This window comes from Drosophila obscura, unplaced genomic scaffold, assembly GCF_018151105.1.
Source record: "Drosophila obscura isolate BZ-5 IFL unplaced genomic scaffold, ASM1815110v1 contig_186, whole genome shotgun sequence".
NCBI lineage: Eukaryota > Metazoa > Arthropoda > Insecta > Diptera > Drosophilidae > Drosophila > Drosophila obscura.
This window is the reverse complement of record NW_024542774.1, coordinates 11,083,078-11,104,365: the sequence shown is the minus strand read 5'-3', so window position 1 is coordinate 11,104,365 and position 21,288 is coordinate 11,083,078. Positions and strand designations below refer to the sequence as shown.

Genomic DNA, 21,288 nt, shown 5'->3' with positions numbered 1-21,288 from the left:
CCGTGATATTTTGTGATATGAAATTCGTCAATTTTGATATTCAGTTTAATATTACTAGATAGTTGGCCCTCTCAGCCCTAAAAAAATACTTTTATCCGATAGATACATAAATTTAGTTCAGGATTGGTTAGTTTTTAGAACTCTTTTTCATTGGATTGTTTACATATTAAGGTTCAAACAAAAACGGCCAAGCATAAAACTTAAATTTTGACGAAATGTTACGTCAGTGTTGCTGGTCAACCAAGTATCTTCTATGCGTATGTACTTTTGTATACCTTATTTCTTTTAATTGGTGTTAAATGTTTTGTTCCAAGCTCCATTGAAACATTATTTATGATTTTATCCTAGATTGACATGTTTTTTACATATTAATGCACATGTTTGTGTGTTATAAATACATTTATCCCAGTTCTGATACCTATTATTGGTAGTCGTGAGCTGCAAAACTTTGTCAAAATCTTTAGAACAGAGACTGAGTAGTTTTTGCATTAATTGGAGCCTGAAAATTCAAACAATATCTCAAGTCCATAATATCCATTTTCCCAAGGTATGCAGATTGTTGCTCATTCCGTGCCAAAGTTGCACAACAATGCTGCTACTTCATTTCCCCATGTTGCTGAAATTTTTCCCATACAAAATGTATCTTACGGGAACGCGTATGGAATAAAGATTCATTGTTGCGTTATTCCATACGCGTTCCCGTACTTTGATTTGAAAAATTTCAGCAACATGCTGCCACACCACGAAAATGAGGGGAAAGTCTCCACAAAAACACTCTATTCTCCACTGAAAAGAGAGCACGTCTCTACAATTGAGTTGGGGTTTGGGCTTTGTAACTTGATTTGTTCTGAAGCAGAAACCAAAACTCTTTGTGTTCCAAAAAAGTTGCGAATTGTGACCCAGTGGTGCCAAATCCGCTTTTTTTTCGTCAAATCTGGCTGTTTTTTTCAGACTAACTGCGGGAAAAATTTTGGAATTGTGGAAAAGCGGGAATTCTTGATTTTTTAGAAATGCGTTTGGGCCTTTTCCGTTTTGTATCATATCATATCATAGGTTTTTAGGCAGATTAATCTGGTTAAGTCTTGATTAAGGAATTAATTTCAATGACTAAGAAAATAAGGTTTCATAAGGTGTGATGAGTTATTGGCGTTAAAACTGTAAAACACTCTTAATTATCACGTTACCACACAAAATAGTAAGCCCATAAATTACGCTTTTTTTTTCTTTTTCTGGAATTTCAGCACTTTTTTGTCTCTTGACCAAGCTAGTAACGGATTTTTTCATGATGAAAAGTTGGCAGCACTGGTATAATTTAGAGAATCAGTGTGACCTCGGATTTATCAATAAAATAAACCGCCTGACCCTCAGAAATATACCAAAATATACCTTATCATTTTCAAAATATGTACTACGTGTAGAATGTAGTTCTGTTGATATTTTTTAGAGAAAGAACCAATACCGAACTAGTTCCGACGTACAAAGCAATAACGGTTAACTTTGAACTGCAAAAATTTTGCGTGTTCTGCGCAATCTCAATTCTTACATTTAAACGTACACACTGGGTTCGTTTGTATTTAGCAAAGGAGACTTCAAAGTCAAACCTGTGTATTCTGCAGTACGCCGTGCTTCGCAAATGAAATAGTATACAAGGACTGGCAAGCAATACAAGAGTGGCAAAAAGTTACTACAATTTGCAACGCTGCAAAGGCGTTTTTATAATAATTACAAATAAAGTTAACAGACACAGAACATATTTTGATAACTAACATTAGAAGCATTTTATATACATAATCGTGGAATAGCGACGCTAATAACTTTTTTACAAGGTAAGTTGTGAATTAATCCATATTACGCAATTTACTTTCGTGACATGCTTAAGATGGAGCTAAGTCTAAGGGGGCTATTGCTTCTTTTTCCTCCACCTTTCTCATATTTGACTGGCGTCGGCACCGTTCCAGTTTCGATTTTTCGTCCTTTGAGAATTTCTACTGCGTAATTTGAATTCCAAACAGGGCGTTTTTTTTTTGCCGGAATAATCGAGTGTTTATGTATGTTTGTCTCTATACATACATTTATGTATCTATGCACATATGATGTCCTATTATCTTTACTTACCTACCGTAATATGTACATATGTATGTATGTATGTACATATTATATTTTCTACTCAGGACAGGCGGAACTCATAGAATCACAGAGTTAACAACATTTCGAGGGACCATCAAAAGTAAACGTTGTAAAGTGCCTCGTAAATTAAAAAGTTTGTTTGTGTCTTTACAAGTGCAATAGCACGCGTTCAGCCATCATATGAATATCATTTTCTTATCAGCACTTGAAGAGTTGGGCCAACCCTGTGCTGCCAGAACGCTTCCACGCTCGAAAATAATATAAAGTACCTCAACATAGGTTCTCATGAACAAAACAATGATAACAGTAACTAAATGCTCTCTAATCTGAACAGTATTCAAGTCAACAAAACCCCCAAAATAATACCGGTTACTGAGCATTACGAATATCGCACAATTTATAATCATACATATTTAGCTTCTTAATACACAATCAAAGGTAGTAAATTAAAGTATACATATGCCACGCCGTGTGGATGGAAAGACAAGGGAAACACAAGGAAAAACAAATTCGGGCAGAGCATTCATGATTGCGATCGCCATTGATCGCTTTCGACCACACAAAGAGACTAAAAATAGCCCAGTTCATCGCGGTCGACTGTCAAAGAGTGCAATAAAATGTTATGCCTCGTTTCTGCATAATTTTATACATCTGCTGTCGGCCACGAGATGCATTGAAAGTAGCCCACATTTTTTCGGCGCGACATTGCGACAAATTTGCATTCTCGATCAATCATTAAGTTTGATTGATTCCAACCCATTAAATACATTTAACTGGAATGTGGCAACAAATGTGGTCCCACAATAGCAAGAATAACAAATAAATAAATAATTCAGTAAACAGTTAGCTCGTGTGGAGCTGATCGAGATGAGGAGAGAGGATCATGATGTCTTCGGCATGTCCAAAGTTCTTCTTGTTCAAAGTTCTTAATTGGAGCTGAGTCCGAGCACTTAATTGAAGATATGTATGTACATACATATACATATATGTATGTATGTATGTACATTTATTGTTCGTAATTATTTTATAAATTCGTTGTATTTTTAATGGTACTTTCGCCTTTTGCTCCGAGCTGATGTTTCGTCAGAAACGAATACACTGAAGTCTTTTCTGAGCGGATTATCTGAGTGTAAATAATTCTTGAATTATGATTGGTAATTAGGGTGGCGCTCGTGAACACGGTAAAACTAGGTTGGATGCTGTAGGATGTAATTTTTTAGAAAAATAATAATAATAATAAATACTATAAATGTACATATGTATGTACATATACATATGTATATGGCTAACAAAGAAAAACAAAGCAACACATTCACTCATCTCCGCATTTGTCTGCCGCATTTTTTCCAGTCCATTGCAGTGGAGATGGGGTGGAGACAGAACACCGATGCAGCGAGAGAGCGAGGTAGAGAGAGAGACAGAGAGAGAGAGAGTATGATACGTTGTCAGCCAGCCAGTGCGTGATTATCACGCATCCAGCACGTGCTTCAGGTTTGGATTGGCTTTGGCTCTGTTGTTCTTGCCCTCTTCCACTCTCATTCAAACATCCACCTCACCTTCATATCTCTCGCGTTTTACAAACAAAAACATTCCACATGCAAACAGAGAGAGAGAGAGAGAGATAGATACATACTGTGGATGGAAAAAGTATACATATTTATTTACATTGTGGAACTGCTGGAATGAAGTGTTATAGCGTACCTACATACATATGTATTTCTATGCTTCTCTTGTTGACTCTAACAAGCTCGAAATATATAACCATGAATGTACATATATAGATACATACATATGTGTAATTTTCGTTGTCACAGAAATCTTTTTCATTTGTTTCGAAATCTTAGCAGCCACAACCTAGGTCAACATTAATATGTGCTAACATTGAACTGGAGTCCAAATAAATGAAACACTCTTACACAAACTAAAGCCCAACTATAGATACATGTGTACATATGTATGTATGTACATAGGTGACACTCCTGGATAAACTTGATATTGATAGGGTTCGTTTACAGACTTTTGTCGTCCACTGTGTATAACAACCTTATGCAAGATTGTTGTTTGTTTTTTCAGGTTTTTGACTGTTTGTCAATTGTCAATGTTTGGAGTGTTCTAGATCAGTAGCTTGCATTCGAAACAGACTAAGACCTAATCGCTAAGAATGTGATGCGCTGTAGCAGAGACTCCGACGTGACTAATGGGGCATCCTCATCACCCCCGCTCACAGTATTGCAAATACATACATATGTACGCTTGTATTTTGTCGTAGAAATATCAAAAATAAATTTGATGGCAACCGCCGCCCGGCAACACAATCGCTGGCACCATGACAATGAGTTTTTGACCAGCTCTCCGGACTTTGTTTTGGTATAAATCTGTGGCACGCGTTGGTCAAATGCATATACCGTTCTTGATTATTATAAACTTTTGTTTTTCTTATTATGACCCTCTTACTAATGCGTCCTCTGCTATATATGTATAATTCGGGAGTGTAAATTCAGATAAACAACATTCGCCATCTCGGAAACACTCGCACACTGGCATAAGTTCAGTAACATACATACATATTTACGTATTTACATCAAATTTTGTGTACACTCGGTGGGAAGAGGTAGTACCTGGGTGCAATGGTTACGATATAAATAAATATGAAAATGCTCTCATTTGGCACAATATTTCTTTTTATATATGTACATACGTATACTAAATGCATTTTTACAGATTTTATATTCCAGCAGACAAGGGTTGGGGGTTGGGTTGGGGAGGGAGAAATCCAATGCAGTGAGAGAGAGAGAGAGAGGAAGAACAAGACGCATGGCCTTTATTTATCAGGCAGCCAGTGCGTGCTCAACATCAGTTGTTCTTGTGCTCGCAGGTTATATTATGCAAAAGGTATGGCAATTACTTAAATTGTAACCGGTGATTCAGATTCTTTGAATCAAATACTCTCATATTCTCCGGACAAATATTCATATTTTATCTCATATATAAATTCTACAAACAGCAGTACCCTAATACGTCTTACATCACCTTCTGTTTAATATACCCTTGGCCGGCCTGTTTGCTTTTTAGCGGCCGCTCCGGCGCATTCGAGTGAGTTGTTCTTTGGAAGAGCGCTGGTCAAGACGCGAAAATCTGAACAAAGTGCAGCAAAGAGAAAGATCCGTCTAACAATATTTTTAAAAGTGTTAAAGCAAAGTGTTAGTTGTAATTTACAAGATTGTGCTACATTGAGATACATACATACATATAAACACAGAAGTAACTATAAACGCACAAAAGCGAAGAGAAGCATACAGAATGCCGGTCGATATCTGCAGTCTACCACACAATTTGCATAGTTCAAGAAGGTAAACTAAACGTGCATACATACATACATATGTACATAAAGCTAATTTATGGCTCAATGAAAGCGGCAGGAACGAAATATTGGGAAATTTCGACTATCTCGGTGCGACTTGGCGATGGGTCGATTATCCCATTCAGTCATTCTTATCTCTCTGGCATATCTGGAATATCCACTAATTGGCGAGCCAGCCGAGGCAATATAAAAACTAGCGGCAAACAAATTTTATCTTTTTTATGAGCAATTATTTTTCCACCGCTGGCCATATATTAAGCAAATCTAATGAGATTTGGCGTCATCCGATAATTGAAGTGTTTTCAAGTCATTGAGGTGAAGGGATCCATATCGAACAGGAATTGCTGTTCCGAATGCTCAATAAATAACAAATATTTATCTATGAAAGCCTGCCCACTTGGCCTTACAGATACGCCTTAGCTGGCGCACCCGATTCACGAAAAAAGAAACAAAGTTACATACGTGAATATTATTTACATGGGAAACGCTGAAATGTTGTTGGCATTGAAAATCTAGAATGATCGTTTGTTTGTGTTGTGTTTGAGTATGGGAAATCGGACGTAGAGTACAAGTTTTTGATAGCATATCAAGTTCTGCTGGGAATGCGATTTATAGCCAGTCCTACCAATTAGATAAAGACTTTATCCACTCGAAATCTGGAATCGGGAATTTTTGAATCTATGAATCTTTTCTATTGGGGATTGGGAAACGCTGAAATGTTGTTGGCATTGAAATCTAGAATGATCGTTTGTTTGTGTTGTGTTTGAGTATGGGAAATCGGACGTAGAGTACAAGTTTTTGATAGCATATCAAGTTCTGCTGGGAATGCGATTTATAGCCAGTCCTACCAATTAGATAAAGACTTTATCCACTCGAAATCTGGAATCTTGAATTTTTTAATCTATGAATCTTTTCTATTGGGGACAATACAGATACTAGATGATTTTTGTTTATGAGGTTAACATAATGTATCCTTTGTGTATTTTCAGCGGAACAACAGATACCTCGCTGTCGTTGAAGTCATTATCCCTGACGTCTGCTCTGCCGCCGACCGATACAGATCTTCATCATACAACACACAACATGAACAAATTGTGTCGCCAAGTGTCAATTGAGTCGCCCGGTCCGGGGGCTAAAAACTGCGTCTTCAACTTTTTTGTGCCCATCGAGGACACGCCAGCACTGGGTGCTCGGATCAGGATTGTGTGCGCCGGCGCGTGCTATCGTCGTCGGGATCGCTCCAATTCTATAACCAGCATGTCGTCAGTGTCCTCGGATTTGAGTGACTACTGTCCGTCGGTGAATTCGATGTCGTCGCCCGCTCACCAGGGCATCCGAGAGGGCTCGTTCTTTCCGGGCTTCGAGGTGGCTGGCGTAATTGAGGCCCTTGGCTCAGAGGTCACTGAGGCGAACAACTGCGGCCTGCGTATTGGACAGCGCGTTATTGTCTATCCGTTCGATGAGACCCCGGCCGGCTATGCCGAACTGCTGGTGGTGCCCGATTTGAAGCACATCGTGCCCATACCCGACAACCTGCCCATGGAAGTGGCAGCTATGCTGCCTACGGGCGCCCTATTGGCCATGAACGCCGTTTTCAAGGCCCAAGCGGTGGTCACACAGATCCTCGCTGAGCGCGCAAGCTCTGATCAAAACAAGAAGTGCAAAATCCTAATTGTCGGAACTGGCGGCCTTGCACTGTGGGCCGTGCGTATCGCCTCCTATCATTTTGCCTTGGCTGGCGCCGATAATGTGGACATCACAGTGGCCAGTCTTCGGGACGAGGGCTTCCGCTTGGCCACAGAGATCAAGAAGTAAGTGAAAACCTCTTGTCCTGCCCCAGGCGGATTACTAATGTACAAATTCGTTGTCTTTCCCCTTGTAGTGTCAGCGTTGTGCAGTGGAATGAATGCTTGTATGAGCCACAGCTTATTGAGCGCACCAAGGATGTGTGCGGTGGGGCTGTCGATGTGGTGATTGACTTTGGTACAACATCCAGAAGTCTCCATCGCTCCATGCACTGCCTATCCAAGGGCGGTGTTGTCTTGATCAGCGACGAGGTGGCCGAGAAGTTGCTACCCAAGTTCTCAAGGCTGTCGAACGAGTACCAGCAGGAGATAACGCCAATTTCAAATGGCACCGCCGAACAGCTGGCGGAACTGGTGGAGCTGGTGGCCAACAAAAAGATTGAGCCGCCGCCACACTCAGTGTTCCCCTGTGAACAGGCCGCCGAGGTTATCCAGAAGCTGTGTAACTCGGAAATACCAGGACGCGCCATTCTTCGCTTCCACGACATAGAATAGACAAAGGCGCGGAGGCCAAGGCATATTTTCTGCTATCAAAAAACATTAACATTAACTCATTCAATATCGATATCTGTTAGATGTATTCAAGTGACACACAGCCACAAAACAACAACCAGCAACCTGCAACATGCAACACTCTCGAGGCGAATTCAATTGTGCTTAATTTGTTTGTTGGCCTGGCCCTTGTTTTGGTACCTTTATTTTGGACTGTAGCCATACCAGTGATGCTTCTCCTCGTCTCGTTTCGTTTCATTGATTTAGAGTTTTAAGCATTTCGAGTATTATTGTGTGTACATATATATAGATTGTGATTTATTTTATTTGTAAGCAAACCAAACCAAACCAAACCCGAAATCTTGCTTGTACTTTGGCGCATTGTATGCGTACAGATCATCCAAAATTAGCACCCAGCATTCAGTAGTAGTCGGATAATATTCTTTAATGATTTATTACGTACAAGACCCAAAGCAGAAGCGGATTACACAATAAATGTTATAAATATTATACACAAAATTGTTACGCATGCGATGCAAAATGTTTGATTCAATTGCTTGATGTTTATACTCATTACGTACATACGTACCCAAAACAACATTATACTCTACTCTTATTCATAAATAAAAGCATACCAATTACCAATGCACAAGCTTCTCTGGCAGCCCATATATATGTAGCATAGCCCCATGATGCCATGGTGACAATGATGGCCACATGTCCATGTTGGCTACTGCACTTCAGCTGCCTCTGACTTCTGGTGCAGCCGTCTAGCAGTTTCTACTGTGTTAGTTATTTACTATTTATCCGACAGCACATCATACAAGGGGCTCATTGACTTGTATGTCATATACATATACGGATACGGCTGTATACGGATACGGATAAACAACTATTATAGACGGGATCATGCAAGATCGCCGCCGGAGACTTCGGGCCTACCGCAAGTCCCGTAGAAAATTCTCTTGCATTGTCTATACGATAACAACGGTTTGGATGGTGTTGGCCCTAATCCAGTGGCTGGCTGTCTGCTTTGTGTGAGTTTGGTTGAAATTTAGTCCAGCGGTGGCGTTGTACCGTTGCATTGTAATCTTCAGCATAGAATTTCGCGAGACCATCAACTTGTATTATTGGATAAGTTTTGTATGCTTTATTTGTGCTATGATTTTCTTCACGATGTTCATATTCTTTGAGGGGCTGCGATTCGTGATTTGCCTAAACTGGCTGATCTGCATACTGATTGTGAGTAATTACTGTCCGTGCTGTTGAGTTTTCTCATGTTTAACCCCCCCGCTTAGGTGGAGTCTCTGATCATCGGACTATTTGCCCTATCGGCCCAAACGGATTGGAAAAACTTACTCATATGGTTCTTGGTCTGTGTGACATTCATATATCTTTTCATACTAATCGGATCTGTTTTACCGGTAAATATTTGTTGCGTTTAGCCAATCTGTAACCGTCGATGTCGATAAAATAATCTTTCATAGCAAGACCTTACCCTGAATGTGGTAATTCTGTTTGTGGTGGCCTTCCTATTCCTCTCTGTCACCGTCTTCATGAGTATGATGCACAAAATTATGCATGTGCCGTATTCGTTCTACGCTTATATGATTTTAATTGGGCTCATTGTGCTTATGGTAGGTCTAGGTCTCATCCCCTTGGAACAAGCCGTCTCTTATCCTTGTCCTTCTCAGTTCGTGATGTACCATGCCCAGACAATCAATGGCGGCCGCTTTGCGGAGATGCGCATCCAAGACTACCTGCTAGCATCTCTTATCCTCTTCAACGACTTCATCATCCTCTATATGTTAACCATCTACCCACAGGTCTTTCACAAAATAGAGTCACCTCCATCTCCGTCCACCACAACCTATATAGATAATTACGATGGCAACGGTTACGAAGACGATGACATTGATGAACCTGCTCCAGTCGAAAATCCCACTAGAAAACCCCAAACCACTGACTCGCGCACGATCGCACAACCCAAAAGCACTACAAAGAGGAGACGTAAAAAAAAAACTACAGTTCCGGTAATTTGGGGTTGAGTGGACCAAAGGTTGTGAAGCGAGGAAGGCAGGAAGGTTTTGCTATGTGCAGACAACACACACAAAATAAAACAACAAATGAACTCGCAGATTACAGCGAGCATTGCAAAATATTTTTTTCTTGGGCTCACGCGAATATATTCTTGGATATATCCAGGTGCTTCTCTTCTGCATTAATTACGTATCAACTTCATTGGATTGGATTTGAATTCAAACGTTTTATTCAAATACAGCTGGACAGTGCTGTAAAATGGCTGGAAACGACACGATGAACAGTACTGGAAAGCAGGGCCAGGGCTGCAAGACCATCGATGTTATCGATACAAAAATATCGATATTATTCGCTCTCGTGGTGGCTTTTCAAAATTAGCTCTCTTTTCCGAGGTGAAACCTTTTTGGAACTTGTCCATTGTACAAATTAGATGCCACCTGTCGATTTGTTTACAAATTTGTCTTCGTATTTTATAGCAGCATTAGAGCAACCCAAACATATTAAAAGCGCAACAACTGTAGCTCTATACTATCATGATAGTCGCAAAACAGTCGATGGTCGATACTATCGATAGTGCCCTCGATGGTTTGACACCTCCACAACCTAACCTATTTTAAATAGCTGACGATGTTATCGATACAAAAATTGCGCCAAAACGAATCAACGCAAAGGGAAGGGCACGAAAAAATTAACTCAACCTATTTTAAATTGCTGACGAAGGAGAATTTCTGAACTAAAACAGCTCGCTCGACTCTACACAACGCTATGGTTAACAAAGAAAATGCGATTAGTTGTTGCCAGCAGGTGAAGTGGATCGGTAGCCACGACCCCAGCAAGTTTGTGAAAAATCTGGAGCACAAAAACGTGTACTTCTACGAGAAGTGCATTTACGGCCCATTGACACTAGCAGTGGGCGACTACATATTGGTATCGAATGCAGATGCGGCAGAGCCAGATACGGTGGATGGTTGTGATGTGGCCAAGATCCTTCATCTGTACGAGCTTCGCGAAATGACCCACAAAGAGACCTGTCGCGCAATCGTCCAGTGGTACTCACGCCCAAGCGCCATTCCGCATAAGGAATTTGATGCAGATGATATTGCCATTGACTTTGGCGTGGAAGTGATCGAAGAGCATCGTCCCTACGACAACGACGTGGCCTTGGGGGCCATTTACCGAAAGTGTCTGGTACTGGAAAACACATCACAACTCTCTGCCGAGCAGATAGTGCAACGCGCTTCGGGAAAACTGAAATCCACTGGCTGCCCCATGTTTGTGAGCCGATACAAGTTCATCAAGGTGAAGAAGCATTATCGCCTGATACCCCTGGAGATACAGCTGGACGAGCCCGATGACAAATCATCATCCCGGGCACGGAAATCGGTGTCAAGGCGCAATGAAACCAAAACAGGATCAGCATCAGCGCGAAAAGCCAAGTTGTTGGCTGTTGCTGGGGAAGCAGCCACCACGGAGAAGCGCAGACGGGCCTCGATGGCCGCGGCCAGTTCGCTGGAGTTTGTTGATGTCAATTACTTTAGCTGCGAGAACAAAGTGTCGCCCATCAAGATAGTTGGGGGACGCAGCGTGGTGCGGCTGTCGGAGAAGAAAAAGAGCTCCGCCACTGAGGCAGAGATTAATGCCAACTATCTGACGGCTTCCCCGCTGACCGAAAAGAACGCAAAGGTGGAGACGCCCAAGTCCCGGGCGTCGGCTGCACGCCGCAACCTGAATCTCAGTCTGGACAGAGGCGCTGACACCACGGCGGACTCGGACTGCCTGAACTATTCAATAGTGCAGCAGACGCCTGACCCGAGGACACCATCAAATGATATGAAAATCAAACTGCGCATCTCGGAGCGAAGAAAGTCTGTGCGCCTCTCATCGATAGACCACGATCCCCTAGCCGTTGACGATGCCAAAGGCACACCAACCACACAGGGACGCAAGCGAATTGGTGTCAGCAATGGGGACATTTATCACACTCCCACCAAGAAAGCGAGGGAACCGCTGGACAGCAATGCCGGCGCACAGCTGACGCCCTCGACGCGACGGAAGAGCATCCTTAAGTCGGCCACTAGTCGATTGGGTAAGTCGGAAGATAGTCCCCTCTTGGGAGACCCACGTTAATCTCTGCTCCACTTCAGCTGAAGGCACACCCAGACGAAGCATCCAGCTATCCAACATTGTGGAGCAGCGTGTGTTCAAAGACGACGAAATAATATCCACCCCCAAAAGAGGTCGTAAGAAGATGTCCACTGAGGACGTGGATGCGGACTACTCGCCAAGCAAATCTGTTCAGAAAACGCCCACCCGAGCCCGACGTACAAGTGCCGCTGCCAAGTCGGCAGCGACCCCGACTCATGGCAATGCAGCAACTAAAGCTACAGCTGCACCGATAACACCTTCGCAAAAGCTAAAGAAGATCCGCTCCGGCGAACTAAGTCCCAGCATGCAGCAGCGATCGGGCAAGCCCGTGGATAACTCTCGCAAGTCCCAGCTGCAGCTGGCACGTGAGCAGCTCCACGTCTCTGTTGTGCCCAAGAGCCTGCCGTGTCGCGAAAAGGAGTTTGAGAACATCTACAGTTTCCTGGAAGGCAAGATTCAGGACCAGTGCGGTGGCTGCATGTATGTGTCTGGGGTTCCCGGCACTGGAAAGACGGCCACTGTCACAGGAGTCATTCGCACTCTGCAGCGCCTGGTGGCGCAGGACAAGCTGCCCTCCTTTGACTTTCTTGAGATTAACGGAATGCGGCTCACCGAGCCGCGCCAGGCCTATGTCCAGATATACAAACAGCTTACGGGCAAGACTGTGTCCTGGGAGCACGCCCACACGCTGCTGGAGAAGCGATTCACCACACCGGCGCCGAGGCGCGTGACCACAGTATTGCTAGTCGATGAGCTGGACATCTTGTGCAACAGGCGCCAGGATGTGGTCTACAATCTGCTGGATTGGCCAACCAAATCGGCTGCCCGACTGGTTGTGGTCACAATAGCCAACACAATGGATCTCCCCGAACGCCTGCTAATGGGTAAGATACCAATCCTCTACAGCCATCAAGCGGTTCCACTACAGCGCTTCCACTCTTGGCAATTTTCTAGGCAAAGTAACTTCCCGACTGGGACTCACTCGCCTCACGTTCCAACCATACACACACAAACAGCTGCAGGAAATAGTCACCGCCCGCCTGGGCGGCTCAGAGGCGTTCAAGGGCGAGGCTGTTCAGCTGGTGGCGCGCAAGGTGGCCGCAGTGTCGGGTGATGCTCGTCGTGCGCTGGATATTTGCCGTCGGGCCACGGAAATAGCTGACACGGCACTGGATAAGTGTGTGACAATGCTGCACGTGCAGCAGGCGCTGGGCGAGATGATAGCGAGCGCAAAGGTGCAGGCCATAAAGAACTGCTCGCGTCTGGAGCAGATCTTCCTGCAAGCTGTGGCCGCCGAGGTCACACGCACTGGTGTCGAGGAGTCCACCTTCATGGGTGTGTACACCCAGGTGGAGACAATAGCAGCGTTCATGGGCGTCTCGCTGCCACCGCCAGGTCGAGCCCTGCGGCTCTGCGCCAAGCTGGGGGCCGAGCGCCTCATCATAAGCGAGCACTCGCGCAACGATCTCTTTCAGAAAATTCTGCTGAACGTCAGCGCTGACGATATCCACTATGCCCTCCGTGTGGGAGAGGTTGCGGCAGCCAACTGAACATCATTCATATTCGTATTCCTTACATAGACAATTTCATAGCTCACTATTTATCCATTAAGCGTTTTAAAAGTTGTAAATGTAATTAAATGTAGTATTTAAGCGTCCCGTTTAAACAATTTAAAGTACAAACTCGTTATTAAAAATACAAAATAGAACACCAACACCGTGTAACAGTCGTAAAGCACCTTCGGCGAGAAGACGGAATAGATAAAGAGGTGGTAGCGGAAGCCAACCATTAGGCAGAGGTAGAAGGCTGCCGGCAGCATGACCAGGCTGGCATAGAGGGGCGCTATCAGCGAGTCTGCGGCAATCGAATAAGGCGGCTGCAGCTGCATGATGCCCACACTGCGCAGATCGGAACGGAGCGTGTGCACAATAAGGTAGAGGAAGGAATGTATTTCCGCGCTGTATGTGTTGAGGGTGACGAACAGACCGACAATGGCCGGATTGTAGCTCGTCTGGCCTATGTAGCCCGGTGTCAGGTCAATGGTCGAGAGGCTGTTCGAGTTGCCCTGGTAGAAATAGAACATTCTGGCCACGAATATGGTCATGATGATCTTGTATACGTGCACCAGACGTACGGAGAACTTCCGGGCACTGGTGCCAAAGGCATCGCATAGCTTGTACGTCTCGTCCAGTGCTATGAGGAGTGTAGGCAGGAGTATGATGTTCTGCACCTTCTGCAGCAAAGCCGCCAGCAGTAGGGAGCTGGTCAGATTGGCCTGTAGCAGCTGCAGCAGAACGCTTTTCGGCGGCATCGGCATCTCACCGAAGCTTTTATCTGAACAAATTTGTGGCAGCGCCGCCCGATAACCCAGCACCAAGACCAGTGCAAGGCAGCACCAGAAGATCACCAGAGTGGGGACCATGAAGCGAGATCTGTAAAACATTAAACGATTAGTGGGGAAGTTCATTTGACTTGCAGATAGATTTGGGCATACGTCAGGTACGAGGGCAGCTCAAAGAACTGCACTTGACCGTTGAGACCGCGATAGCAGTAGACCACAAAGCATGCCGCTGCACTCGCACAGGTCTGCGGCAGTTGGGCAAACTTGCGCAGGCGTGCCCAAAGCAGCATCAGCGAGAACAGCATTAGGGTGCTGCGGATGGCATGGAACCTATGCAGGTAACGCATGAGCGTGAGCAGAATGAGCACCACAAAAATCTTGCGCTGTTGCCACAGACATGCAGAGGCAATCTTGTGCAAGTGGCGCCCGTCAAGCTCAACATTGGCCTTGGTGATGCGTCGCCGCAAAGTCCTGAGCGCGGTCAGCAGGATGAGAGTGTTGCCCAAGTAGTACCAGGTCTTGTACTCGAACTCTATGAATGACGAGGAACCCAGCGTGAAGGTGCGGATGGCAAAGCATATGAGCAGGGGCAGCGGCAGTGGAATGGAGAGCCTCAGGCGACGAGTGTATACAGGTGGCAGGGCTATCTTCAGCAGAGCCTGCGCTACATCGAATGCTAGATAAATGGACAGGGCTAGGGGCACGACGAGTAGGATGCCATAAAGCAATGAGCTTGTGAAGATTATATCGAACACATGGCTGGCCACGTTGACCAGAGCAGCCACAGCCAGACAGATCAGCAACTGCCCCGCCTTCAGGCTGTCCAATTGCAGCTGCTCCGTTTGGTCCAAGAACAGGACGCTAAGCACGATGTGAAGGGATGTCTGAAAAACTATTGTTAACGGATGCTGCACATTGAAATTAATTCCAAGTACTTACAGCGGTGGTGAGCGACAGTCCCAAGACGATGAATCCGTAGTCAAACTTTACCAGCGACTCAGAGAGGAGACCGGAAATCACGCGCGCCACACGTATGTAATTCAACTTGGCGTTCTGATAGAGCACCTGGCTGGTCCCGCTGCCATCCCCATCCCGCAGCGGCAACAGTAGCTGTCTGTGCAGCAGAGTCGCGTTCTGATACCAGGTGTAGTAATCTAAAAATATTCTATAGCTTGATCAGAGGAGGATATAGGCAGGATGGATGTTGCAGCATACACACCGCTGCGGCGCACTATTTCATGGCCGAACTTTACTCTGGCCTTGTTCAGCAGGTGATGGGCGTTGTAAAAGTAGGCGTACATCTCGTGCTCCAATGACAATGACTGCAGCATCTCCGGTATCAGGCAGCCAATGGACAGGGAAGGTATCTCCACAGAGAGCAGCACAGCCAAGGTGGGTGCCAAGTCGATCTGGTTATATCGCTTAGTGCCAGCACTGAAAAAAGTTTAAGATAGGATCAACAGTGGCCAAATAAATGTACGTTAAGTGGCTTGCCTCGGCCTGGAGCAGTTCTTCGAATACAAATACAGCGGCACCAGAGTCTCTGCTGGCGTATTGCCTCCATGCCCGCCGCCTTCAGCCATGCCATGATCGCCAGTCAGCAGGACCAGATAGTTTGGAAAATTCTGCGGATGTTCAAAATATTTCGACCTAGCAAAAATCATGGACTTTTCGTATTGCTCACTCTATGGTCCAGTATCTTTTGAACAGCTTCGTCCATTTCCTTCAGTTTGTGTTGCACCTTTGGACTGGCATTGCCCTCGACATGGCCAATGTGGTCCAAGCCTAGATAGTGCAGTATTAGCAAGGACCAGTCATTCATCTCGAGCTCTGACTCTAGCACTTTCGTCACATTTCGGTCGCCCTGCGCCATATGAATATTGAATGTCCGATGGTCATATATGTTGCTATCAAGTGCTCACCTCGTAAAAATCGTTCACAAAAAAGGAATCGTTGTTCTCCGCATGCCGGGTAAACTCGCTGGGAAACAGGTTTATCCACGTATGGTCACCTGCAAAGGACACGACGCGCTTCCGCTGCTTGAGCCGATGCAGCAGTGAATCCTCCAACTGCTCCGTGTGGCCCACATTGAGCGCTATGTCGATAAAGTTGGACAGTGTGCCGGTGGTAATGCTCTTCAGTCGTGGCATCGTCACCGTTGGTATGTCCACGTGAAGCGTCAACTTTTCGCAGGCCCTGGAAAATGCCACCGGCATGGACGTGGCACTGGGAAAGTCTTCGCGCAAAGCATCCACAAGGAATAGTATTAAGGAGTCGTAGCTCGTTGGCGGCGGTTCAAGCCTGAAAAGAGAACACGTTATCATATTGTTATATATAGTCGCGTGCCCACACCGATAAGGTGCACCTACTTCACGCCGTGGAGCGTTGTTGGCCGGTCATTGGGTATGCTTTTTTCTTCCTCCGAAGCCGAATAAGACGCTGGAAAGAATCCAATGAGGAAGAGCACCGCTCCGCAGATGAACAGTGTTAGCATGCAGAGCGTGTACCCCATCCGACTCTTGTGGTGCTCCATATCGCTTTTTGCATTGGAAATTTTCCCGTTTTCCTGCCAGCAAACCAGAAAGTGCCGCCTGTCAGAGTCAGAACAGAAGATAAACAAAGCGCTATCGTTATCGATTGTATTTAATTCGATTCGCAGCAGCTGATCGGGATGTAAACAATTGGATTGCTATTTTTGTTTTGTTTGATTTTACAAAAATGGAAACTTGCGGGCATATCTATGTGAGCAGAGACTACAAAACGTTTCTGATGCGATGCTCGTATTGCCCCACAGACGTTGAGGTGGACAAGTGGCAGGAATTTGTGGTGCACTATCGCAATATGCACGGCGCCTTGGAATTGGTTGCCGAACACAGTGCGGACAGAATGGACATGGACATGGACGCCAGGTCCAGCATGAAAGCAGAGTTTCTGGATGAAGATTACCACGATGACGAAGCTTCCGAGGAGGAAGGTGAAAACGAGGACGAGAAGGAGCAACTAGAAGCTGTGCTGCCTCAAGATAATGAAGTGGAGGATGGCACAAAAATTGAGTTGGAAATCGAGGCTGTCACCTCGCAGACAGTCTCTTCTGTGGACGAGTCGGATTCGGAGGCAAGTCAAACCGAGTATGTGGAAACGGACATGGAGGCTGAATCGAATAGGTCTGTAGAAAACGAAGATGCATCTGCACTGGCTACGCCCATATACAAGGTACGTAATAATTAATATTGATATAGACTATGACTAACCAACTCCCATCTTGATGTATCAGTTTCACCCATCGTTCTTTCGCCGGGACCCTCGGACACTGAAGTTTATTGAGTTGTACAAGGAACACCCCTGCCTTTGGAACCCTGGACATGGCCGCTTCAAGGAGCCTAGTGCGTGCAAGGACGCCTATCGGAAGATGATTACTGACTTGGAGGCAAAGGCAGCGATGTTTTTAAATGAAATCTCGCTAAAAGCGGCCATAAGAAAGATGCACCTGCAATACAACACCGTTCACAAGCGAGTGCTCTGTGGCACCCAGAAGGCGCATTCGGTAGCCTTTAGCCATTACACTGTCTGTAGCTTTTTACAAGACTGCGAGGTTCAGAGAGACTTGTATAAAAACGAAAAAATACAGGCAAGAATTAATCTGCATGCATCTGCATACACTGTAAACAAGTGCTGATGGCATTTATTTTTTTACAGCTGGACTTTACCAGGAAAAATAAGCTGACCACCGAGCTAATAGAGCAATACGCCAACTTTCCGCAACTCTATGATCAGAGTCACCGCGAGTTCTCCAGCATGACTTCCCGCAAGCAGGCCTACGAGAGCTTGGCTGTCGAAATCTCAGTGCCGAATGTGGATATCAACAGCGATGATATCTTTCGCGCCATCCAAAACCTACGACAATGGTACTACAAGAGCACAAAAAATGCCATCAACGCCGGCAACGAGGCGGAGCAGTTTTATTTGAAAGTCTGTCAGTTCTTGCCTCCGAAAATGTTCAAGCAGAGGCTTGTTTGTGAAATTTGCCATACAGTCACCTCATCCGATCACGTGCTGCAGTCGCACATCTTCAAGGCCCACAACATTGGCGAGCTGCCCTTCAAGTGCACCCTATGTGATCGGAGCTTCGTTGGACGGGGCGAACTGACCAACCATATGCAACGGGTTCACATTGGCAAGACGCACCAGTGTGGGCACTGCGAGAGGAGTTTTGCCGTCAAGTCGGACTTGCAGTTGCATATCCGTACGCATACTGGCCACAAGCCCTTCGTCTGCGAGCTGTGCGGCAAGGCATTTAGACTGAAGTCGCAGATGAATCTTCATGTCACTGCAATCCACACGAAGGTAAGAGCCTTCAAGTGTACGATGTGTCCCAAGGATTTTGTGAAAAAGGTCGACTTGTCGGATCATATCAAGAGCCATTTGAATATTCGGGACAAAATATGCACAACATGCGGCAAAGGATTTACGAGCTGCCACTCGCTAATCCGCCACCGCCAAATACACTCGGAGGTTAAGAAATTTGTGTGCAAACTGTGCGATGCACGATTTTCGCAATTTGTTGGCCTTAATTCTCACATGAAGCGCACCCATAATATTGTTCGCAACAATTCGCAAAAGGCCACAGACATCGTGGATACTGGAATCAGCTAAAAAGAGAGTTTGAAATGTAATCAATAAAATGTGAATCAAAAATAAACGGCACGGCGGTATATAATTCGAAATCAGAACTCATATATGAATCGATCCATTCGATAAACGATATCGATATCTGCGATTAGCATTTGCACGTTTTGCAGCACTGCTCTGGGGTTAAGTGACAATTGCATCTTTCGTAAATATTACAAACGCGGTGACCGTATAATTGGCTTATTCATAGCATTTGCAAGCCGGCATAATGGAGGTGTGCGGCAGTGTTTTAGTTAGCAACAATTACCAGCAGTTTCGGCTGAAGTGCATATACTGTACAATTGAAAGCGACCTAAAAGACTGGGAGCAGTTTACGTTTCATGTGAGAAATGCCCACTACTTTGAGGATGATGAAAACATTGAGCAAGAGTCAACCATCGAGGGAATGGATCCCACAATCACATATGAAGTTCCTCAAGAGTTGGACGAAGCGGAACACATTGAAGAAGTGCATGACCAGAGTAGCTTGCCATTTCGCATACTCAAAGACGAGGACTGGCCCAACGATGAGACGGATGAGAACGTATGTAAATCACTCGTAATAAGAATCAAATTACTTTAACTTTCTCAAAAATTCGCAGAATATGCAATACGTCGAGGACATTGTTTATGACAATAACAATACAGAAGTCACATATCAGGAAATGGAAACGACCGAAATGGCGCAGGCCTCCTTCGATGAAAATGTGTACGACGGTTTCTTGAGCACTGGTTCTCAGCAGGCTGCAGTATTTGATGATCTAGATAATTTCTCGTATGATGAACAGGAAGAGGAACAGGAAGAAGAGTGGCCAAAAAGATTTGGCCGTCCTCCCAAAAGAACGCGACCTGGACAAGTTCTTAAGGTACGATGCCATTTACCTTTCTTTGGCCCAATACTAATCTGTTAATTCTTGCAGTTAAAGGTTACATTTATTCGACGCAATCCACGCGTGCTACACCTTATCGAAGCTTACAAGGAGCATCCCTGCCTATGGAATCCCTCCGACGAGTACTACGACAATGAGGAAGCACGATCGGAGGCGTACCACCTGATGATACTGCGATTGGACGAGAAAGCCAATGTGCTCTTCACCGAAGAAGAGCTGAGGAAAACCATCCAGCAGCTGCACAGCCAATACACTCTTGCAGCCCAAATGGCTGGCGAAAATAAGCTCATTGGGCTGGCGGCCCGATACTTTGCCAAATGTGATTTCCTCCGTTCCACGCCCTGTACAACCCTAACCGATGACGAGGAAGATATCCAACTGGATACAATTAAGGTGAGTCGGCTAGTTGTGTATTTGTAAAATGTTAATTGATTCCGTTTCAGCTCAACTTCAAAGTGGAGAACGAGGTGACCAGCGCTTTTATAGAAACGTATGCAAACTATCCAATGCTCTACAATACCATGCATACTGATTTTGATTCGGTGGAGGAACGCACAAGAGCCTACAAAAAGTTGGCCAAAGAATTCAGGCCTGTGGTTCTGGCCAACGATACGGATGTTTATATTGCGATCCAAAAGCTGCGGAAATGGGCATACGAAGCCATGAGGCGTATGAAGGCGAAGGAACTGATCAAAGCCTGCAGCTCACAGGAACTGCAGTACCTGCAAATGTGCAGCTTTCTGCCCGTCAAACCGGATGGCCATGTATGGTACTGTGAACACTGCGGAAAGCGATTCCATGGCGACTACAACCTCCGGACGCACATGTTCAAACAGCATAACATGGGTGAGCCGCCCTTCCTCTGCTCCCAGTGCCCCAGGCGCTTCGAAAGACAACATGACATGGAGAAACACATATTGAGAGCGCACTCTGATCGCCAATTTCAATGCAAATTTTGCGAAAAGCTTTTTTCCGTCGAGTGTGATCTGAAAGTGCACCTGAAAGTTCATACCGGCGAGCGCCCATATGTGTGTGAGTTTTGCGGGAAGGGGTTCCGGCTGAAGCTGCTGCTGGATCACCATGTCAATGGTGTCCACCTGAATATACGGCCATTCAAGTGTGATATGTGCGAAAAAAATTTCAGAAAGAAATTTGAACTTATGAATCACCTCAAGGGGCATTTAAATATTCGTGATAAGAAGTGCGACAAATGCGACGCTACGTTCTATGACCATTCTTCGCTATCCCGACATCGTAGATTTAACCATAGAAATAAATTCGAATAGACATCTCATTTTGTTAGTCTCTGGAAAACAGACTTGTATTTAATAAGTCTAAGGAGTTGCATCAAGCTGCCAATGGGGCTTTCTTGTTTCTTGAAATGAAATTAATTTGGCTCTGAATTAAATTATTCAAAAT

The 21,288-nt window shown here is 45.0% G+C and overlaps 6 protein-coding genes across 10 annotated transcripts; 5 read left to right on the top strand and 1 right to left on the bottom strand.

Annotated features, from left to right (window-relative positions):
* Positions 1-1,629: 1,629 nt before the first annotated feature.
* LOC111079950 (zinc-type alcohol dehydrogenase-like protein C1773.06c) lies at positions 1,630-8,428 on the top strand. 2 transcript variants are annotated; one of them, XM_022375292.2, is made up of 3 exons: positions 1,630-1,826; positions 6,478-7,299; positions 7,371-8,428. In XM_022375292.2, exons 2-3 carry the CDS (start codon positions 6,572-6,574, stop codon positions 7,786-7,788), a joined length of 1,146 nt encoding a protein of 381 aa, XP_022230984.1. In that variant the 5' UTR covers positions 1,630-1,826; positions 6,478-6,571; the 3' UTR covers positions 7,789-8,428. The 2 variants fall into 2 exon arrangements, with proteins under 2 accessions (XP_022230984.1, XP_022230983.1); XM_022375291.2 differs by lacking the exon at positions 1,630-1,826 and adding an exon at positions 5,225-5,477.
* A 220-nt stretch (positions 8,429-8,648) lies between these two features.
* LOC111081838 lies at positions 8,649-10,013 on the top strand. 4 transcript variants are annotated; one of them, XM_022377990.2, is made up of 5 exons: positions 8,649-8,822; positions 8,883-9,027; positions 9,084-9,209; positions 9,273-9,422; positions 9,612-10,013. In XM_022377990.2, exons 1-5 carry the CDS (start codon positions 8,695-8,697, stop codon positions 9,831-9,833), a joined length of 771 nt encoding a protein of 256 aa, XP_022233682.1. In that variant the 5' UTR covers positions 8,649-8,694; the 3' UTR covers positions 9,834-10,013. The 4 variants fall into 4 exon arrangements, with proteins under 4 accessions (XP_022233682.1, XP_022233681.1, XP_022233683.1 ...); XM_022377989.2 differs by having other exon boundaries at positions 9,480-10,013; XM_022377991.2 differs by having other exon boundaries at positions 8,800-8,822; positions 8,888-9,027; positions 9,480-10,013.
* Positions 10,014-10,457: 444 nt separating this feature from the next.
* LOC111079959 (origin recognition complex subunit 1) lies at positions 10,458-13,661 on the top strand. The gene is made up of 3 exons (XM_022375306.2): positions 10,458-11,911; positions 11,970-12,854; positions 12,925-13,661. The coding sequence occupies exons 1-3, from the start codon at positions 10,591-10,593 to the stop codon at positions 13,518-13,520; spliced, it is 2,802 nt and encodes a 933-aa protein (XP_022230998.2). The 5' UTR covers positions 10,458-10,590; the 3' UTR covers positions 13,521-13,661.
* On the bottom strand, positions 13,590-16,935 carry LOC111079960 (GPI ethanolamine phosphate transferase 2). The gene is made up of 8 exons (XM_022375308.2): positions 16,681-16,935; positions 16,234-16,612; positions 15,996-16,175; positions 15,806-15,936; positions 15,531-15,745; positions 15,251-15,465; positions 14,465-15,195; positions 13,590-14,402 (listed from the first exon to the last, which is right to left on the bottom strand). The coding sequence occupies exons 1-8, from the start codon at positions 16,842-16,844 to the stop codon at positions 13,619-13,621; spliced, it is 2,799 nt and encodes a 932-aa protein (XP_022231000.2). The 5' UTR covers positions 16,845-16,935; the 3' UTR covers positions 13,590-13,618.
* Positions 16,936-16,950: 15 nt separating this feature from the next.
* LOC111079963 (zinc finger protein 484) lies at positions 16,951-19,031 on the top strand. Its single transcript, XM_022375314.2, has 3 exons — positions 16,951-17,524; positions 17,586-17,939; positions 18,008-19,031. The coding sequence occupies exons 1-3, from the start codon at positions 17,030-17,032 to the stop codon at positions 18,962-18,964; spliced, it is 1,806 nt and encodes a 601-aa protein (XP_022231006.1). The 5' UTR covers positions 16,951-17,029; the 3' UTR covers positions 18,965-19,031.
* A 75-nt stretch (positions 19,032-19,106) lies between these two features.
* LOC111079965 lies at positions 19,107-21,258 on the top strand. The gene is made up of 4 exons (XM_022375316.2): positions 19,107-19,523; positions 19,582-19,845; positions 19,900-20,262; positions 20,313-21,258. Exons 1-4 carry the CDS (start codon positions 19,209-19,211, stop codon positions 21,153-21,155), a joined length of 1,785 nt encoding a protein of 594 aa, XP_022231008.2. The 5' UTR covers positions 19,107-19,208; the 3' UTR covers positions 21,156-21,258.
* Positions 21,259-21,288: the final 30 nt, after the last annotated feature.

What these genes read in the sequence shown, in the direction of transcription:
- LOC111079950 (XM_022375291.2), top strand. Translation starts at nt 5,428, where the DNA reads ATGCCGGTCGATATCTGCAGTCTACCACACAATTTGCATAGTTCAAGA. An exon ending in AATTTGCATAGTTCAAGAAG is followed by an intron (nt 5,478 to 6,477) that starts GTAAACTAAACG and finishes GTGTATTTTCAG; the next exon opens with CGGAACAACAGATACCTCGC. An exon ending in TTGGCCACAGAGATCAAGAA is followed by an intron (nt 7,300 to 7,370) that starts GTAAGTGAAAAC and finishes TTCCCCTTGTAG; the next exon opens with TGTCAGCGTTGTGCAGTGGA.
- LOC111081838 (XM_022377989.2), top strand. Translation starts at nt 8,695, where the DNA reads ATGCAAGATCGCCGCCGGAGACTTCGGGCCTACCGCAAGTCCCGTAGA. An exon ending in TGGCTGGCTGTCTGCTTTGT is followed by an intron (nt 8,823 to 8,882) that starts GTGAGTTTGGTT and finishes TGTAATCTTCAG; the next exon opens with CATAGAATTTCGCGAGACCA. An exon ending in GGCTGATCTGCATACTGATT is followed by an intron (nt 9,028 to 9,083) that starts GTGAGTAATTAC and finishes CCCCCCGCTTAG; the next exon opens with GTGGAGTCTCTGATCATCGG.
- LOC111079959 (XM_022375306.2), top strand. Translation starts at nt 10,591, where the DNA reads ATGGTTAACAAAGAAAATGCGATTAGTTGTTGCCAGCAGGTGAAGTGG. An exon ending in GTCGGCCACTAGTCGATTGG is followed by an intron (nt 11,912 to 11,969) that starts GTAAGTCGGAAG and finishes GCTCCACTTCAG; the next exon opens with CTGAAGGCACACCCAGACGA. An exon ending in CCCCGAACGCCTGCTAATGG is followed by an intron (nt 12,855 to 12,924) that starts GTAAGATACCAA and finishes GCAATTTTCTAG; the next exon opens with GCAAAGTAACTTCCCGACTG.
- LOC111079960 (XM_022375308.2), bottom strand. Translation starts at nt 16,844, where the DNA reads ATGGAGCACCACAAGAGTCGGATGGGGTACACGCTCTGCATGCTAACA. An exon ending in ACAACGCTCCACGGCGTGAA is followed by an intron (nt 16,613 to 16,680) that starts GTAGGTGCACCT and finishes TTCTCTTTTCAG; the next exon opens with GCTTGAACCGCCGCCAACGA. An exon ending in TGAAATAGTGCGCCGCAGCG is followed by an intron (nt 15,466 to 15,530) that starts GTGTGTATGCTG and finishes GAATATTTTTAG; the next exon opens with ATTACTACACCTGGTATCAG.
- LOC111079963 (XM_022375314.2), top strand. Translation starts at nt 17,030, where the DNA reads ATGGAAACTTGCGGGCATATCTATGTGAGCAGAGACTACAAAACGTTT. An exon ending in TGGCTACGCCCATATACAAG is followed by an intron (nt 17,525 to 17,585) that starts GTACGTAATAAT and finishes TTGATGTATCAG; the next exon opens with TTTCACCCATCGTTCTTTCG. An exon ending in ATAAAAACGAAAAAATACAG is followed by an intron (nt 17,940 to 18,007) that starts GCAAGAATTAAT and finishes ATTTTTTTACAG; the next exon opens with CTGGACTTTACCAGGAAAAA.
- LOC111079965 (XM_022375316.2), top strand. Translation starts at nt 19,209, where the DNA reads ATGGAGGTGTGCGGCAGTGTTTTAGTTAGCAACAATTACCAGCAGTTT. An exon ending in ACGATGAGACGGATGAGAAC is followed by an intron (nt 19,524 to 19,581) that starts GTATGTAAATCA and finishes AAAAATTCGCAG; the next exon opens with AATATGCAATACGTCGAGGA. An exon ending in GACCTGGACAAGTTCTTAAG is followed by an intron (nt 19,846 to 19,899) that starts GTACGATGCCAT and finishes TAATTCTTGCAG; the next exon opens with TTAAAGGTTACATTTATTCG.